The sequence below is a fragment of the Pyrus communis genome, chromosome 13 (genome assembly GCF_963583255.1).
Source record: "Pyrus communis chromosome 13, drPyrComm1.1, whole genome shotgun sequence".
Taxonomy (NCBI): domain Eukaryota; kingdom Viridiplantae; phylum Streptophyta; class Magnoliopsida; order Rosales; family Rosaceae; genus Pyrus; species Pyrus communis.
In genome coordinates this window covers 16624946-16644218 of record NC_084815.1, presented here as the reverse complement: position 1 = coordinate 16644218, position 19273 = coordinate 16624946, and the positions used below count along the sequence as shown (strand labels likewise).

General features: G+C 40.7%; 2 protein-coding genes across 3 annotated transcripts; both read right to left on the bottom strand.

The window, feature by feature from the left end:
* Positions 1-8529: 8529 nt before the first annotated feature.
* On the bottom strand, positions 8530-12018 carry LOC137713300 (uncharacterized). The gene is made up of 4 exons (XM_068452584.1): positions 11703-12018; positions 11501-11583; positions 9117-11160; positions 8530-9001 (listed from the first exon to the last, which is right to left on the bottom strand). The coding sequence occupies exons 3-4, from the start codon at positions 11086-11088 to the stop codon at positions 8748-8750; spliced, it is 2226 nt and encodes a 741-aa protein (XP_068308685.1). The 5' UTR covers positions 11089-11160; positions 11501-11583; positions 11703-12018; the 3' UTR covers positions 8530-8747.
* Positions 12019-14811: 2793 nt separating this feature from the next.
* Positions 14812-18896, bottom strand: LOC137713012 (protein HAIKU1-like). 2 transcript variants are annotated; one of them, XM_068452241.1, is made up of 3 exons: positions 18638-18896; positions 18284-18357; positions 14812-16778 (listed from the first exon to the last, which is right to left on the bottom strand). In XM_068452241.1, the coding sequence occupies exon 3, from the start codon at positions 16524-16526 to the stop codon at positions 15588-15590; it is 939 nt and encodes a 312-aa protein (XP_068308342.1). In that variant the 5' UTR covers positions 16527-16778; positions 18284-18357; positions 18638-18896; the 3' UTR covers positions 14812-15587. The 2 variants fall into 2 exon arrangements, with proteins under 2 accessions (XP_068308342.1, XP_068308341.1); XM_068452240.1 differs by having other exon boundaries at positions 14812-16771.
* Positions 18897-19273: the final 377 nt, after the last annotated feature.

Below are 19273 nucleotides of genomic sequence, written 5' to 3'. Positions count from 1 at the left end.
CAATTAAAAAAACGGCACTAGTGTGATATTAATGAAGAAATCCACATAATTTAGAGTACTAAGTATAGATTACCTTCGTAGAAGAATAAATTATCAATGAAGAAATCTACCTAATTTATAGTAGTGAATTTGGAGAACTTTGTTACTTTTCTTCAATGTGAACTCTAAGGATGAATTACCGTAGCAAATAAATGTAAAGGGGAACTTCTCATTAGTTATGGAGGTGCCGAAACCCTAAACCCCATTTAATCTGATCACAATAAATAATGAAGGGTAAATTACACTTTACCATCTTAGGTTTGAAATCTATTGCAACCTCATACAACATCTTTAAAAAATTTTACTTTCATACCTCACTTACTATTTTATTTCAATATAATACCCCCGTTACATTTTCCATCCATTGGTCCGTTAAGAGCTAACGTGACTACCACATTTATGCCACGTGGTTAAACACTTAATATAAAAATTTAAAATATTAAAATAATTAATTAAAGAAAAATAAAAAAAAACACAGAAGCCCACTTTGTCTTCCCCACCGAGCACCCTTCCATCCCCTCCACCCCTCCACGACTCCACCCCCTTCCATCCTCACCTGAAAAAAAATAGTGCTGTCCGAATGTTGACCTGATAGCGTCTGCATGTTCATCCTTTTAATATATGTGTCACAGAAGTAGTCTAATAGAGATCTATGACTATTTAAGCTTTGTCCATCCTTGTCTTTTCTCATGGATTTGTTCGTGGCTCATTTTTCTCCAATATATTGTCTAATAAGTGACTATTGCTTGCCCTTATTTTTAATTAATACTTGCATTGCATATAACGTAATATATACTTTATTGATATGCAGTTATGGGATGCCAGCACTGGTCAAGAGTTTGCTCAATACACTGAGCATGCAATGAGGGCAAGGTCTGTAGACTTTTCTCAAGTATATCCTACAAAATTAGCCACTAGAAGTGATGATGGTTGTGTGAAATTGTGGAGCATCAACGAGGCATGCTCTCTCTCTTTCTCTCTCATGAACCACAGGATTTGCTCATATTAAGACTCAAATTTACTATTTTGTGTGTGTTTCTGTCCTTTTCCATTGTATATAAATCATAGGATTTGCTCACTTTAAGATGCAAATTTACTATTCAAGAAACTCTTTCTTTGATTTCTTATGATTCTTATTTAAATGAGTTATGTTTGCTGCTGATCTACAAATCTTGCTGACCGAAAGTAATTCAGCATATTTGAGAAACCCTTAAGAGCACTAAGGGTCTCCATGGCCAGATAACGTGGACATTTTTATACATTTATGTCATTTGGGATTTCACATTATGTTTTATGTCTTACATTTGTGTTATGTAGGCCTTGCTTAATTTTTGTTGGGATTTTTTTAGCTAGGATTTGATTTTCATTATTATCAGGGTTTCCTCATTAGCTTTATTTGTAACTGGGTTGGGATTGCCAATAACAATAAGGCGTATTATTGATAGGCAGTCCAAACCCAGCTAATACGGAGACTGTAGTTAGGGGAAGACAACTCCTAATAGTTAATAAATCTCAATTACAATCAAGCAAGGCCGACACAATATAAAAATTCTAAAGTTAAAGTACAATATGATATCCTCAATTGACATAACTAACCCCAATGAAATGTTCCATATTATCTGCATCAGTGCCTCATCACAAGTGCTGATGGGGCTTTTGGTGCTCAAAATTTAGCACTATCTCCGTAAAGGTATTGTGGCTGTTGAGAGAACGTGGGTACAACCTGGACAGAAGGAATACTGCACGTGGGTACAATATTCCTTGTCAGCAGACTACCACATGGTTTCAGCTCATGTGCTCTGATGTGTTGCAGCATGGGCAGCAAGCACGCCACCTTTACAACATTTGTTTATTGCAAGTGTGTGTGTAAGATGTATATAAAACAACCAACTGCCATTACAGCAGTAGAAGGAATAATACAACCAAATATTAAAGTTAATATGGTATCAGAGCACAGGCAATCCTTTGCTCTGCTCTGCCTTCACTCTTCCGCTGCTATACTGTGAACAGCGACATCTGTTACTGCAGCAACCAGTGCACTGCAAGCTGCACACTCGCTGCCTTGCCGTCGCAAAGTTGCTACACACCCATTGTCGCTGCTCTACCTGTCACAGCCATTAAGCACAACCGCATAGCACAGCCAAGCACAGCCACTGCACACTGCCTGCCGACATGGCAACTGACTCTTCCAGCAAACACACCAAATACGAAGATCCCAGCGATCCTCTTTATCTTCATCACTCTGATCAGCCTGGAGCGATCATCGTCACACACCTTTTGAATGACGAAAATTACTCCACTTGGAGCCGAGCCATGGCCATGGCCCTCAATGCCAAGAACAAGGAAGGATTCATCAATGGATCCATTAAAAGGCCCGAGTCTGCATCCACAAGTGAATTCCAACAGTGGAATCGTTGCAACAACCTCGTGAAATCATGGCTGCTCAACTCTGTCTCGAAAGATATCGGAGCAAGTGTCATCTACAACAATGTTGCAGCTGATATTTGGAATGAGTTGAAGGAATGTTTCTCTCACACAAACAGTGTACATCTCTTCCATATTGAACAAGAGATACATGGAAGTGTTCAAGGAAATTTGAACACATGTACATTGAAGGAACGTTTTTCTGACTTTGCTGAAACTGCATTAATTCTTTTGCAGCTCCACATGTACAGGTTGGGAGAGGTCACACCATTGATCAATGCCGCAAACTGAAAAAAGGGAAAGACAACAGTAATAGGGGAGATTATCAGGATCGCAGGGGTTCCAATTACAAGGCTAATCATGTTGATACCCAGCCAACGCCTCCAGCAACATCTCCTTCGTCCTACAGCCTCACTTCCGAGCAATATCACAATCTGCTTGCACTCCTTGATAAGAGTCAATCCAACTCCACATCTAATCATGTCGGTACCACCTTTACTATGAATAACTTGTCAGGTAGAGTTTTTTGTGCTTCTGCTCTTAATAAGGGAAAGGACTGGATTTTCGATACAGGTGCCACAGACCACATGGTCTGCTCACCAAGCTTAATGACCACAAGTGTTCCGGTATACAATCGACAAGTGCACTTACCCAATCATGCACTTGCCGATGTCACACATATTGGCACAGTTCATCTCTCGAATGATCTCACCCTTCACAACGTGCTTTGTGTTCCATCATTTAAACTGAATTTAATTTCTGTCAGCAAACTCACTAATACCTCATCTTGTTTTGTCATCTTCACTGATAAAATGTGTCTACTTCAGGGTCAACGATCGGGGAAGATGATTGGGACGGGAACTGAACGAGAAGGACTCTACTACCTTGATAATGTGATGAAAACCAGGTGCAATTCAACGTCAATTGTTGCCTCTTCTTCTTCTCAGCTTTGGCATCAACGCCTTGGCCATCTTTCTAACAAGACCTTACGGCATCTCTCTACTTGCATTAAAAATTTGAATTTTTGTAGCATTGATGATTGTTTGATCTGTCCATTAGCCAAACAAACACGTGCTCCTTTTCCTTTGAGTTCTATCACCACAAAGGCTCCTTTTGAGTTAATTCATGTTGACATTTGGGGAGGTTACCATGTTCCCACTATCACAGGGGCACAATATTTCTTAACTATTGTGGATGATTTCTCAAGATGCACATGGGTTTATTTAATGAATCACAAATCAGATGCACGATCTTATCTCATCACTTTCATCCACCTTGTTGAAACACAATTTTCCAGACGAGTCAAGGTTCTTCGTAGTGATAACGGTCCAGAATTTTCTATGACCCAATTTTTTTCAAATAAGGGGATTCTCCATCAAACAAGTTGTGTCTCTACTCCCCAACAAAACGGGGTAGCAGAGCGCAAACACCACCACTTACTCAATGTTGCTAGAGCCTTACTTTTTCAATCTCATCTTCCTAAGAAATTTTGGGGTGATGCAATCCTCACTGCCACTTATCTCATAAATCGGACTCCCACTCCTCTTCTTCAAGGCAAATCACCCTATGAAATACTTCACCACAAACAGCCATCGTATGCACATTTGTGAGTGTTTGGTTGCTTATGTTTTTCTTCCACCCACCACCATCGTCCCACAAAATTTGATGCAAGAGCCACACGGTGTCTTTTTCTTGGGTATCCATATGGCACAAAGGGATATCGAGTTTACGACCTTCACACGGGTAAAATCTTTATCTCCCGTGATGTTATTTTCCATGAACATGTGTTCCCTTTTTCATCTTCTGCTGCAGTTTCACCACTTGTGTTTCCACATACTCAAGATACTGCCTATGATGATCCCATCATTCATCCGTCCATTCTACTGGAGCAGGATTCCGTCGATCCATCCTCTTCTTCGCCGGTGAGTCCTGTTTCGGTTTCATCTCCTTTTCTTTCCACCTCACCACCTCGTCTTAAACGACCCACTCATGCACCTGGTTATTTTCAACAATATCACATCGACATCAACCTCCCTTCTCGGTCCGTCCCTTCATCTCACTCGGCGTTGACCAAAGTACCAGGTACTCCTTACCCTTTGTTTGATGTCCTCACATACGATCGTTTATCTGCTCGACATCGTGCTTTCACCACTTCCATTTCAGCTGCCATAGAACCCAGCTCATTCTCACAGGCTATACGCGACCCTCACTGGCGTTTCGCTATGGAAGAAGAACTGGCAGCCCTTGCTGCGAATAGGACATGGTCTCTGCAACCATTGCCCCCTGGCAAGAAGCCGGTTGGATGTAAATGGGTTTACAAAATCAAATTTTGATCCGATGGATCCATTGAGAGATATAAAGCACGTTTGGTTGCCAAAGGTTATAGCCAAATTGAAGGCTTAGACTATCGAGAAACCTTTGCTCCGGTTGCAAAATTGACTACAGTTCGTCTACTCCTTGCTGTTGCCTCGGTCCAGCAATGGCACCTCCACCAACTTGATGTTAATAACGCTTTTCTCCATGGTGATCTTGAAGAAGATGTCTACATGTCCTTGCCTCCTGGTTTCGGACGAAAGGGGGAGACACGAGTTTGTAAACTTCATAAATCTTTGTATGGGCTTAAGCAAGCCTCTCGTCAATGGTTTATCAAACTCTCTTGTGCTCTTAGAAAGGCCGGTTATCAACAATTCAAGGCAGATTATTCATTGTTCGTCCGAAATCATGATGGTAAATTCACTGCCCTCCTTGTCTATGTTGATGATATTATCTTGGCAGGAAATAACATACAAGCAATTGAAGATACCAAGTCTTTTCTTATGAAGCAATTCAAGTTGAAAAACCTTGGCCAATTAAGATATTTCTTGGGCATTGAAATTGCTCGCTCTAGCAAAGGGATCACCCTTTCACAGCAAAAATATGCCCTTGAAATACTTGAGGATGCAGGTCATCTTGGCGCAAAACCAGCCACCTCTCCTATGGAGCAAAACTTATCACTCAGAAAGGACGAAGGACAATGGGTTACTGATCCTTCCTCTTATCGACGACTTGTTGGGAGACTAATCTACCTGACAATCACGCGCCCTGATTTGGTGTATGCTGTCCATATTCTTAGTCAATTTATGGAGAAGCCTCGAACTCCACACTTGGAGGCAGCCCAGCGAGTCTTACGATACGTTAAGCACACATCAGGGCAAGGTATTTTTCTTTCTGCAAGAAGTCCAATTCAATTAAATGCTTTTTGTGATGCAGATTGGGCCAGATGTCGAGACACACGACGTTCTACCACCGAATACTATGTATTTCTTGGAGAATCCTTGATCTCCTGGAAAAGCAAGAAACAAAATACTGTGTCACGTTCTAGTGCAGAGGCGGAGTATCGTTCAATGGCAGCAACTTGTTGTGAAGTCACTTGGCAAGACTTGGGTATCAAACATAAACGTCCAGTCAAGTTATATTGTGATAATCAAGTGGCACTTCACATCGCTTCGAATCCGGTCTTTCACGAAAGAACCAAACACATAGAAATTGACTGCCATCTTGTGCGAGAAAGGGTTCAAAGTGGAATGATCGAGACATCTCACATCTCAACCATGAAACAACCAGCCGACATCTTCACAAAGCCATTGAGCTTATACCAGTTTACGACTTTGCTTTGCAAGTTAGGAATAATCAACATTCATTCCAAACTTGAGGGGGAGTGTTGAGAGAACGTGGGTACAACCTGGACAGAAGGAATACTGCACGTGGGTACAATATTCCTTGTCAGCAGACTACCACATGGTTTCAGCTCATGTGCTCTGATGTGTTGCAGCATGGGCAGCAAGCATGCCACCTTTACAACATTTGTTTATTGCAAGTGTGTGTGTAAGATGTATATAAAACAACCAACTGCCATTACAGCAGTAGAAGGAATAATACAACCAAATATTAAACTTAATAGTGGCCAAATGATGCCAGACATATTTGTGTTTCACTTTGGAACTTCTTCATTTTGGTACTGATTACTGCTTAAGATTTTCTGTGATGCTTCTGAAATCCCTTTTTTGGGGGGATGGTTCCTTTCAGAGAAACAGTTTAGATACCATCAAGCACGCTGCAAATGTATGCTGTGTACAGTTCTCTTCGCACTTCTCTCATTTGCTGGCCTTCGGGAGTGCGGACTACTACACCTACTGCTATGATCTTCGTAATACTAAAATTCCGTGGTGCGTATTGGATGGGCATAAGAAAGCTGTAAGCTATGTGAAATTTTTGGACTCAGAGACCCTTGTTTCTGCATCCACTGACAACACATTAAAGCTATGGGATCTTAGCAAAACCAGTATGAGTGATCCATCCACCGATGCTTGCAGCCTAAGCCTTGGTGGGCACACCAATGAGAAGGTTGGCTACCCCACTAATTTTTTTATCGGCTCTTTATGCTAGAACCTATTTCTATTTCTGTGCGATTTTGAGATCTAGATAACACTTGCTCTAACTACATTGTAACTGTCTGACCAAGTTTATGTTTCTTTTTCTCTGTTGGTCACACTTTGGATGCTTACTCACCCAGAACTTTGTCGGGTTATCCGTTTCAGATGGTTACATAGCTTGTGGTTCAGAAACAAATGAGGTGCATATTTAATTCCCATGCTACATGGTACTTGTATTAATAAAATGAAGAAGGAATGGGCTTCTAGTTGAGTTATAGGGAAATATTAAACCAAAAATAAAAAAAAGGTAAAAGGAAATATTGAAGATGAGCTAGTAACTTCTAGACAGTGCTTGTGCGAGATATACAGTCTAATCATAATCTAATCAACTGCTTTAACCTTTTGTGCTGATATCTGCCAGGTTTATGCTTACCATAGATCTCTGCCTATGCCGATCACTTCACACAAGTTTGGCTCCATTGATCCTATTTCTGGAAAGGAGACCGATGACTATAGTGCACAATGGGTTTCGAGCGTCTTCTGGAGAGGGAAATCAGACATGGTGGTTGCTGCCAATTCGGACGGGTGTATAAAAGTGTTGCAGATTGTTTAAGGAAAAGGTAACTCCTTTCACATCAATTAAGAAGTCATTATCCTTTTGAAACCTTCTTGAGTTTTCTTCTGGTGGCCCACTATAAAGTTGAAATTGTAAGTTCATACGGAGAAACCTTAGAAAGTAAGATGGAACGGAGAAACCTTGGGTTCTAGCCACATCCTTGTTTGATAGGTGCCAAACCGACTGAATGACTGATGTTGTACAAATTAGCTGCAAAATATAGTATCTGAAGGACGTCAGCTGGTTATGAAAACATTTTGAATCTTCAAATATGAAGATTGTCATACCAGCACGAGAGCTGACAAGGTTTAAACAGTGTCGTATTGCAATGAATAAAGGAGATTTGAGGATTTGTTTGGGGTACTCGGCTTCAAAACTTTTAAATTTTGACCGAATGTGAAATCAGGGGAAGCAGGTTGCAGATTAACATATATTCTTGGAACAGCTTTGTCAATCATTTTCACACTAGCTATCATATAATGTGGTCAGCTATTTAGGTCAGAATATATGTTCAATATTACGCTATTCATTTAGAGTCATAGCTGCTTGTTGAGAAAAACATCCGAAAAGCATTTGTAACACTTCCAACGAAGACGATCTCAGTTGAGTTGTTTTCAGAAGAGTGTAGAAAATAGGGTTCATCTATCGTGAACTCTTCGGCGACCAGATTTATAGGACAGTCGTATTTGGGAGACCACAGAATTGAGTTTGTATCTCATATGCAAGTGCGCGATTTTATCTTGGAGTTTAAATTTATGTCATCTGTGAACCATAGCCAAACATCTTGATAAAGGTATGGATTGTGTCCTTTTAATTTTATCTTGCATCTATGATACGCTGAATTGTAACTTGAATTAGAAACCACATTCTTCATGTCGTGATTTCCGCACGACCCTTTTTCCCCTTCACACCCTTGTTTATTTCCGGTTTTTGAGAGAATAAATGAAAGCAGAATGGGAAATAAACAGGAGTGTGCAAAAAGAGAAAGACTATATGCGGAATTACGTTCATACAAATGCCATGCGAGAACATAAAAACTGAAAACGAAAAAACTTTTCTATAAGATCTTCAAACCTAATGGACCTATAACCGTAAGAAATTTAAATTTACAGAGATTTTTAGTTAAATGGAAGGGAACAAAAACTGATCTGTACTTGACAATATGTATCGTGGATTTTTTTTTTACTGTTTGCTAAACTCTATTCGACGCCCGCAAGTTTCTGGTGTCATATATGTGATGTGAAACAAAAGAAAGCCTAATGTATCTCCGAGTCCGAAACGTGCCCCCTCGTTCTGTGCCTGCTTCGGCTCGCACTACTCTTTGTGTTCATAGGACTTGGCGGTGGAGGGCTTTGGTTTGTCTTCATACTGCGTTGACATGGTTTTGCAGGCGGAAGTTTCGGTGAAGCAAGTTTTGGCGAGGGAAATCTTGGCGACGCAAGTCTTGGTGTTGAAAGTCTTTGTGTTGATGTCCTTGCTGTGGTTGGTGTTTTTGATGTCCCAGTGTAACCTGATCAACATTTTCCCAGTCAAGATTGTTAACGGAGAAAGTACAGAAGCCCCTGGCTTAAAAAAGTAATCAGCTGATTGTACAGAAATGGATTAAGGTGAAATTATTGGCTGACCTGAGGCTTTTCTAGCTGTCGCGTCTTGACGTTTCTTCGCAGTGAGAGTTCTCTGCATTGGAGCCTCGGAACAAACTGACCTCAGATCATAAACAGACCTCACATCAGAGCAAATGGACCTCGATTCGCTTAGTGGTGCGAATGGATCTTCTGCAATGGACACAGTGTCAACTTTGCCGTTCGGAGATTTTTGCTTGCAAATCGCTGATGCTGTATCACTTAAGGAATCCAGACTACTAACCCTCACGATGTCTGGGCTAGTCTTTTCCTTCTCCCCTAGCCGGTAAGAGAACATTTGGAATGGAAGTTGCGATATTGAGGATAAATCGGTGTATTCGGCAGCTGAACTATTCTTCAGGAACCATGTCTCTATCTCGCAGTAATCCATAGGAGGGGATTGCAGTAAAGGCTGATCGTCATAGGGGTTCAGAGTAAGGAACTTCTTTATGTAGCGCAAAATGCGACAGATGGACGAGAAGCTCAGGCGCTGAGAGGGGTCACTGTGCCAGCATCTCTTGGTTAAATTGACGAGGTATTTTGGTGAAGGGTAGGGGAAGAGAGGCCTCCCTCCTGCTCTTATAGTGTTGCTCATCTTGTCCCCTTGGAGATGTGAATCTTCGAAGGGAACCTTCCCTGTCAAGATCTCAAAGCAAAGCATGGCGAAGCTGTATACATCCGCTTTCTCCGTGTATTTGGTAAGACCTTTGTTTCCTGGTTGCTCTTGCTCAGCTAGGACTTCCGGGGCACACCAAATCAAAGGGTTGATTTCGTTCTTCTGCTGTGATTTTCGATAAGTAGATTTGTGCACGGATGATAAACCGTAACCTGAGACTTTTACTTGAAAATAGCCTTCTGTGCAGCTCCTTGCCTTGAGAAAGACATTCAATGGGTTCAACTCCCCATGGTAGATCTTCCTAGAGTGCAGATATTCCATGCCTCTTGCAATCTGAAGCATGATATCAACCACTACCGGGATTGAAAACAATACCTGCCTTCTCGCGCCGCAGTTTTCCTTCATGTAGCAGTGCAGATCCTTGTTCATCAACTCCATAACAAGAAAGCATTCCTTCTTCTCCTCATCATAAAACCCCGAATGGTACTGCAGCACATTGGGGTGGGAAAGTGCGAGGAGAGTTGAAATCTCCGAATTCAACGGCTCAATATCCCCAAAGAAGTGTCTCATGGCAAAGTTCTGCCCCAACCACTGGATCTCCTTGTACTGCGTTCCTCCTCCTAACCACCGCCTAACGCTGTAGTACTCAGATTCCAGTAAGATTGAGCTCGGAAAGAGCTTCCCATTTAAGGTTTCCGACCCACCGAGTTTCTTGAGCAGCAAGTCTCCAAGTTGCTGCTCATTCCTCGTCAAACCAAAGGATCCTGAAATCTTTTTCACCTTCAGAGCTTCGACAAGCTGCCATCTATCTTCCCTCCAAGCACTCTCCAACCTGTTGCAGATCGCCTTCGGGACCAAATACTGCTTCCCAAATCTCCATTGGAAAAGTTTGGGGTCATTCCACTCTCTATCATACTTCCTTGTGAGCAGAATCCTCTTCTTGTGCATCTCCTCCTGATCGAGCCCCGCAATCTCTCCAGCATTCTCAATCGCCTCAATCACGGCCGCGTAGTAGCAGAACAAGTTATGAATGTGAAATTCGACGCAGTCCTTGTTCTGATGGAGGAGGATTGTTTTCCCCCACCAGTTTTTTGCGTCCATGCAATGCCGAATGTACAGCTCCCCTTCCTTGAAAACTCTGTGCAGCTCCCTCAGAGGCTGCTCGAGCGCTTTCCATTTCGTCTTCTTCTCTTCGAGTTTCAGGTTCAGTAGGATCTCCTCTCCGATAGTGTCAAACGCCAACGTGAACACATCATGCAACAAACAGCACTGGCATTGATTGATCAGAATCTCATCTCTTAACATCATCAGAGCCTTCATACTTCCCAAAACCTCCCCAATATGCCGGAATTGTTCCATTCCGACTCGCACGGCAAAAAATTTCCCGACAGAAATCAAGCAAACAAACTCCAATCGAAATCTCACGATCCTCTGCCAATACAACGATCAAAACACGAAACGAACACAAGGGGTTTAATTACATTTGATCATCAAAATTACAACTTTATAACCATACATGCATCAAAACCCAAAATCCCAAACCCTCGCAAGCGTCCCTTTGGAAAAGTGTGCGATTGCATGACAACATGGTTCGAACTGTCTGTCGGTGACTAATCTAACACCTAAACTAACAAAATCTATCGTTTAACCAAAAAACAAAAAATCTCGAACACTCCAAAATTGTTCCATTTTATTTGAGATTAGGAAAATAGATCAAGAAAATTGAAAATAATGAAAGGGTTTTCATGAAATTAATAAAAAAAAGGCGTACCTCGAGTCAAAATTCAAACTGAGCTGGCTGGAATTCCAAGAAGAACACCACTACACGTCGAATTCTGTCCCTGACCCAATAATCTGATCAATCCAACATCAACAGGAAACAAATCAAAGATTTAAGGAAACTGAAAATAATAAGGAAAGGAAAAGAAAAACCAGACAAAAAGAAGACAAAAAAAAAAGAAAAAATTACAGACCGTTTGAGTTTCTGGTATTGTCTGGTGTCTAGTCGGAATCAAACTAAAAGATTCAACGTTGTCCCTCCAAGGAAGAAGGAAGTCGTGGTCGGACAAGCATCCATCTGAACCGCCTGCCGATCAGGCGGTTTGGTGGTCATTAGACAAAACCGAACCAGAACCAGAACCAGAAAAGTGAAGAAACAAAGGTTGACGAGCAAAAACAAAATAAAAAACAAATAACGGGTTTTGGGGGGCGGCCGTTGGTCAACTTGTGTAACGAATTTTTTATTAATATTTGGAAAAAGAAATTGGAACACCTGATGAGTGATGACCCAAGTGGAGGAACAAGAACAGGTCCGTTTTGAGGGGTTTGGGTTGGGTGTGTTGGAATGGGTCCGTTTTCTGTGGGACCCACGTTTTTCGCGTTCCTTGAAGGGGTGAAAAACAACGTTTTATTATTCATCATTCATCAAAGGAAAGCCGCTACGATGGTTTGACCACTTAGAAGAGGAAATGCCCGACTAAGCCATAAACGGGTTCGGAGTAAACCAATTGACCTTAGGCATGTTGGTCTCTACTGCAATTGGAATTTGAGAAGTCCATGCAGGTCTTAGTGAGTGTACTCCCCCTCTTCAAAGAAAAGTTCAGAATGCAGGCCTGCACGAGGACGATGAAGGCTATTGAGCAAACGACTCAAGGTGGTAATACCTTCACTAGATTCATAAGAGGATCAAGGTTGAGTGGTTGGTCAAGATTGGGTGGTTTTCGGGGCCATTGATTGAGTTTGAAAAGAAAAGGGATAAGAAAAATTGAAGTCATAAGGAAAGAGGAAGCCGAAAACAAGAATTTTTTTTAGGAATTATGGGAATCATGGGAAGTTTTGAGGAATTGAAGGTTTGAAATGACTTAAGATATTTTACCAAGGGATTAAAAAGGGATTATGTAATAATAGAGATCGTGGGTTAGTGTAAGGGTCCAGTTCACAAACGGTTGCATTAAAATGGCACAAGTTCCAAGTAAGGGCGTGCGACGGTGGCGGTTGTTCAGTCATTATTTACGCCTTGAGTTGCAGGCTCGACAACGATTGAAGGGGGCACTGTTTGGGTTAATATTTAGACTTTGGACTTAAAGGAAAGAAAGCCCAAAAGAAAAGAAATGAAACTTGCCCGAGGCCCAGCACCAAGCCCATCCATCCATCTCAAAGACAATATGACGGCCCCTCATTAATGCAAAGGTTAGGTGCTTACAAGGGAAGTGACAACCGATGGAAATTAACCTACTCTCAGCCCAAAAATACTTTCTGAATTGCAGAACATGTAAAAAAGGTGATGACTCACTGAAGTGCTTTCGGGCAAAGCTTGCAACAACCAAGATCATTCCTACAAAAGGGAAAACAGGGCCCAGAGACAAGGACACTCAACCAATCAAACAAACAAACATACAAACTCTGCTTTCAAGCCAAATTTGCATCTAAAAGTTGTAATCAACCCAAATCTGAATCCTTTTTAGGATCATTCCCTACAAAAGCCATCTTTTGTCTAGATTAAAGCTTTGCTATCACCCCTAGTGGCGTAGTATCGATTCGCTCATGTAAACTTGTTTACCATCCATCCATTCCAAACACACAACCCTTTGTAATCACAAAGAGAAAAGACTGCAAGACGTTCAACCTTGCCCGACGCTCTTTGTTTCGTCTTTCCATTAGTAGATCTGGCATTATGATGTATTGTACAGTATATATTCAAGTTATTTCCAGTCTTTTGGTGATCAGAAGCTCCATTGGTCCTCAGATCTGGTTCACTTAGTGGTTTTACTATCATAAAAGATGAATGAGAATTAGACCAATGGCTTAAGCCAGATCTGGATTTCACCCTTTAAAGCATACAAGATAATAAACTAAAAGTCCTTGGTCTCAAGGCACAGAAAAGAACTTAATGTAGACTTAACTCATCCACGACAATCCTTTGATAACAAGAAGCCATAATAACTTGGGGCGCAAGTAATCAACTTAAACACACTTGTTCTACATTTGCCATACCGAGATGGCAGTGGCATGCCTGAGCACTTAGCTAGTTTTGATTGTGAGCCTCAATGCCTACACCTAAGGCCCTACAAAGGCACCTTTCAGAATTAACTTTGCTCTCCTCTTGCAACCTCTCAGCAAGAAGGAACTTGACAACCAACCAAAGTGCCAACTCCTCAGGGAGCTGTGTGCTCAAGCTAGAGATCTTTCCCAGTGAAATTCTTGGCCGAACAGGTACGACGTCATATCGAGACCGATTGCCCAGCGAAAGACTCAAAGGTGTTATTTAGGCTTTGGAGTTTGAACAATGAGTTGTAATTGGGTAACCATATGAAATGCTTGAGCTAGCTCAAGCGGTGAGAGATTTTAAAAAATAGTAATTTAAATTTTATTGGTAAATGAATGCAAAGTTCTAATATAATTAGAAACGAATTAGTATAAAGTTTGAAGTTCAATTTCTTAAGAGCATCTACTTTTGCATCTAAAGTCTCTCGTTGGATTTTCCATTTTACAACATAAGTCTTGGTTAAATATCTATCCGTCTTTCTTTCCACATCAGGATGTGATCAGTATTCCATGTGCTCACATTTTTAAAGCTTTCAATCAAAATAACTTAAATGATGGCAATTTTGTCTTTCAAGCCGAATTATTACGTGAAATTAGCTTGGATGTGGCAGGGGACAGCATCCAAGTGCCATGAGATGCGCGGCACGTTGTAAAGATTATATTAAGTGCTTGATTTCGACGGTTAGAGCATCTCCGATGAGACTAGTTGAAAGAGGAATTTTGGCTATTTAAACTAAAAATTGAGCAAAACTCACAAAAACACAAGTTCAATAAGCTAGTTATTTTAACCGGGAGTTTATCATTGTGCACAGTTCCTCGCTAAATCTAGCGAGAAGGGGAGAGAAAGTAACTGGCTCGCTAAACTTACGATACAAATTGTCTCCCTCTCTCCAACGTATTAGCGGCGTTGGTGGAACGGATCTGCGGTGGTGGTGGTGGTCAATTGGTTCTGCGTCAATTAGATTTGCGACGATGGAGCCGGACCAATATGCGAGATTAGTGGCGGAGGGTCTGCTGGAAAGATGATAAGGAGTTGAGGGTAATGAATAGGACCTGTCCAACACTTTCTTCCATCAAGTCCATGCTTTCCAGCTGTTAGTGCATATCGATTGTAGTTGACATTTTCGTGTAAGTTGAGTCTCAAATGTAAGGATTACTTCTACTCAAGCTATAAAAGATCGATGTTCGTTGTTCTACGGTAACGAAGTAGGTCATCGGAAGGTCATCGAATGTTTGAACAAATAAATACACAAACCAGCACCATTTTTCTTCCCTAGAGTTTAGACAAGTAGTAAAATACTTGAACAAAGTGAAGAACATTCAAGACAAAGCTAGTAAACACAATCATGCGTGAACAACATTCGTGTTTCACAAAAATATTACATTATATATTTTCGTAAAGAGAATCAATTCTGCAATTCATTAACCTAAGATCAACACAGCAATGATTTCATGATTGAACGTGACAAGGTACAACGAATCTATAATTGCTAATGCGAAATTCCTTCCATTTGCCAGTTAACTGAAGAAGAAAATTGACAACAAACTACAATTTAATCAAAAGATAACTAAATTAGAAGAAAAGATATGAGCTGATACAGATTCAAGATTCAAAAAAGCTGCAGAGAAGGTGTCAACAAAAGAAAAATAAAGAAAAGAGAAGCGAACATTACAGGTAGCCCAAAAAGCCACTTACGCTACCAGAATACAGTATATTTTTCACAAAAGAAGCTCCTAGAAGTAGTCGACGAGTCCACATTAAGAAAGAGCACAAGGGAATGTATGGACTCACATGCTTAACAATGTTGTGCCAACTAGTGATGATCCCTCCATCTTGGACTTGAAATGGGGAAAAACCCTGAAGGAGATAATGGAAACAAAACGCCAGGAGAAGGTGGGGGTTGAGGCCCTGGACCTAATAGCCCTGATTGGCCCATTGGAGAGAACTGAAAATTGGGGGTCCAGGGTGGAGGAAACTGCATCCCAGGTGAAAGCAATGGATAAGGTGACCGTGGAGACAACAAGTTCATGTAACCCGTTGGGGATGGCAATAAAAACTGTGAAGTTGGTGACGGTAAGAGGGGAGGACCATTCATCTGTGGGTGCTGTAGATTAGGCACATGTGCCCCAGGGGCATTCATTCTCGGGGGTGGGTGAGTAGATACGGATGGGTTAGGAAGTAAACCGGTTGATGGTGGCTGAGACTGCATTTGACCTGGAACTTGTGGTTGAGGCTGAGGTTGGTTGCCCCTTGGAGTTGGATCTAACATTGAACTCTGAAGGTACCGCATATATGCCGAGATAGGAGATTCAGCTGTATTTTGCCACATTGAATCTCCATGTGGAAATGGTGGCATTGGTGTAGGTGATGGATGTCCAAACTGAGGAGGCCTAATGAAGTTATTATTGTAGGGAACCTGTGGTGGGCCTGCAGGAAGAGGAGCTGGAGGTGTGTTTAAGGGTCTGTTGTTGATAGGTGCTAATGGGGGAGGTCGAATTCTCTGCAACCGCATACTTTGGGGCTTTGGCGGATTCTGGGGAGGTCTAGGCAAAGGTTCTTGCGATGGCGAACCAGTAAGCTGCTGAACAATGTTCCGGAAATCATTCTTGCTTATATTGTACACCTGAGGTTGAGGTTGTTGCCGGGCGTCATTATTACCAAATTTGGGTTGGTGCAAAGGACTCTTCCTTATATTTTTCCCCATTTTGTTCACACCCAAATGATCATTATGCATGTTTGCAGAGTTATCCATCTTGAACAAAACTCCAACAAACTCACACCAGCTACCAATTTAACTTTGACAGTGTCTCACAAAGTTAAACCATTCTGATAAACTTTGAAACTGTAGCCAAAACTTGAAATTGAAGCTTAAACACCACTTCCCAGCTGCCTGAATCTCAGCCTCAACTAGGCCAGAGAAAATATACGTATTTGGCTAAACATTATTCAGTGTTGCATGCTATAAATGGAAGAACAATTCAATTCAGTTTTGGCAACCTGCATGCTAAAAACCGAAGGTCAAGTAAATCCCTCCAAAATGAACTTAAAACAAATATCTAATATCCAATCTGAAATTCAAAAACTGAACCCTTATCAACAGAAAGGTTAGAAGTCCTAAGACCAACATAAAGAATTGGAATTCAAAAACTACAATAAATAACCCAAAGGTTATGAAGGAGCGTATAGCAAATTTAAAATGCGACAGGGTAATGGGAAAGTGCAGATAAAATACTGGAGTAGAAAAAGGTATATGCTGATACAGTTTGTGAATGACACAAAAGAGTAACTGCTTGAAATGAAAAGAGATGGATTCGCATGTGAAAAGGGACTTAACTACTTGAGACGGAAAAAAAAAATAGATTTGTATGTGTAAAGGGAATTAAAACTTGATTTCCATTTATAAATGAAATTCTACTGTTTTAGGGTAGTTAATTGACCAAGGGAACATGTGGGGTTTTAAAAAATTCAACCAAAATCCTCCTTCTCTCTTCTGATTTGTGTTGAAATATAGGAACTTGCAGGACTCATAAGAAGTCACTCAACACTCAAGTATTGGAACAACTTTGATTAGTTAGTGGTGCTCCATCAACATTTGTCCCAATTTCAGTTTGAAATCTGTGATGCCCATGTTTCGTTGCGTTCATTTTGTGTTGGGTCCAATATGGTTAATCTAGGTTTGACATTGAATGCTAAACTAACTTTGTAATTTTTGGTTTTATTTGTAGAAGGCAACGACCGAGTCCTTCCTATTGTTTTAACTTTCATAGATTGTTTAACAAAGGTTGTAGGAGACAAAAAGTGTCCTCCTCAAAACCATTAGGCAAGGACTGTTATGTCTACCCCTATCTAACCACAGGCTTCTGTGAATCAGTGCTTCTATCGCTTAATCAATACCAATGAAATGCTCATTCCAGCAAAATTTTAATTGTGATCTTAACTCAAATTATTGGAAGACTGACTAATTTTTATGAAATTCAAGTTATAGAACACTGGTTCAGTATATAAGGAAAAGGCCTAATGGTTCTAAGCTGTCTCTGGTAAGCCCCTCTGACATCTCTTCAATAGCTAAGAACTCTCGAAATGAATACATAGAGATGAAGGCCAACCACCTATAATGTTGGAGGGAGATTTCTTTGCCGTCAACTGATGACTCAATAGAAGTACACTTCAAACCGTAATTGCCCCTTAGTTTCTTTATGTTTTCCTTCTCTCCCCTTCTCTCAACCATGTCCACCTCATGTAAGATTTTTCTATTACTCCAAGTCCAAATTTTGAAACGGAATACAGTATACCTTGAATTTGTTTTAAATGTTTTCACGACATTTTCCACTGCATATATTAATAAATTTATGAGTAAAGTAATCCTGTTAGTGTGCAAATCTAATAAATTACATTCTAATTTTGTTAGTTCAAAGTTCAATTCACCATTTCACAGTAACAGCAAGCAACCAGAACATTCACAGCGAGCAACCAATACATTCACAGAAGGCAAAAGGTTGAGATTTTAACCTGCAGGTGCAGCAAAAGCAAGCAACAGCCCCCAATTCAATGGTCAACTCCTTCTCCAACACAAGAATCCCTACCTACGTTACACAAATTTAGAGAGATTACAATTACACTAATAAACCCCACATAGTGGGAAAAGGCTTTTTGTTGTTGTTGTTGTTGTACAATTACACTAATAAAATTGAAGCAAAAATTTAAACTGAAACCCTTCAAAACCCTAACTGCAACCTGAAAAGGAAATTGCAATTGAACCCCCAACTGAATTCAAACCCCTCTACAAAACCCCTCACTGATATTGAAATTAGACAAAAACCCTAACTCCAAAAACTGAAAGTTGACCTCATATAGTGATATTACCTTAAATTTGAGTTCCGAGCTTGAAAAGGGAGAACGGATTCGTCTGAAATTGCAAAGAATTGAAGAAGGTGGGGGGATGTTTATACTCGATTTTAGGGTTTTGGATTTGGGGATTTGGGGGTTTTCAAGAAGGTGGTTGTAGTGCCGGGGTTGCCGTCGGTAATGGCGGTTTTAGGACTTGAGAGAGAGAGAGAGAGAGAGAGAGTAGTGACCAAATGAAGAGGGAAAGAATGTTTTGGATGTTTCCGCGAAAATCCCGTGGGTGCATCATGCCCTAAATCACGGTCCAATCAAAAGACAAAACTAATAACACCAAGTCCAACGGTTGGTACAGGTCAACGACAAGGCATAAACTTTATCTAATATGGAGATAGCAATCCAACCCGTTAAATTTATGACTGTGGATAATCATTTCTAAATTATGAATATTATTCGATTACAATTTTGAATATGATTACATTGGTTTCCGATCTGTATCTATTTCTAAATTCATCCCGAATGATATAATTGTGTGTGTATGAATATATGTGTTCATTCTCAAGTATTGAAATTATTTGATAGTTTGTTTCGTTTTGTTACGTAGTACATGCTATATTTGTTTTTTGTCATCTATTTCCTTTATTCATGGGGCCTACT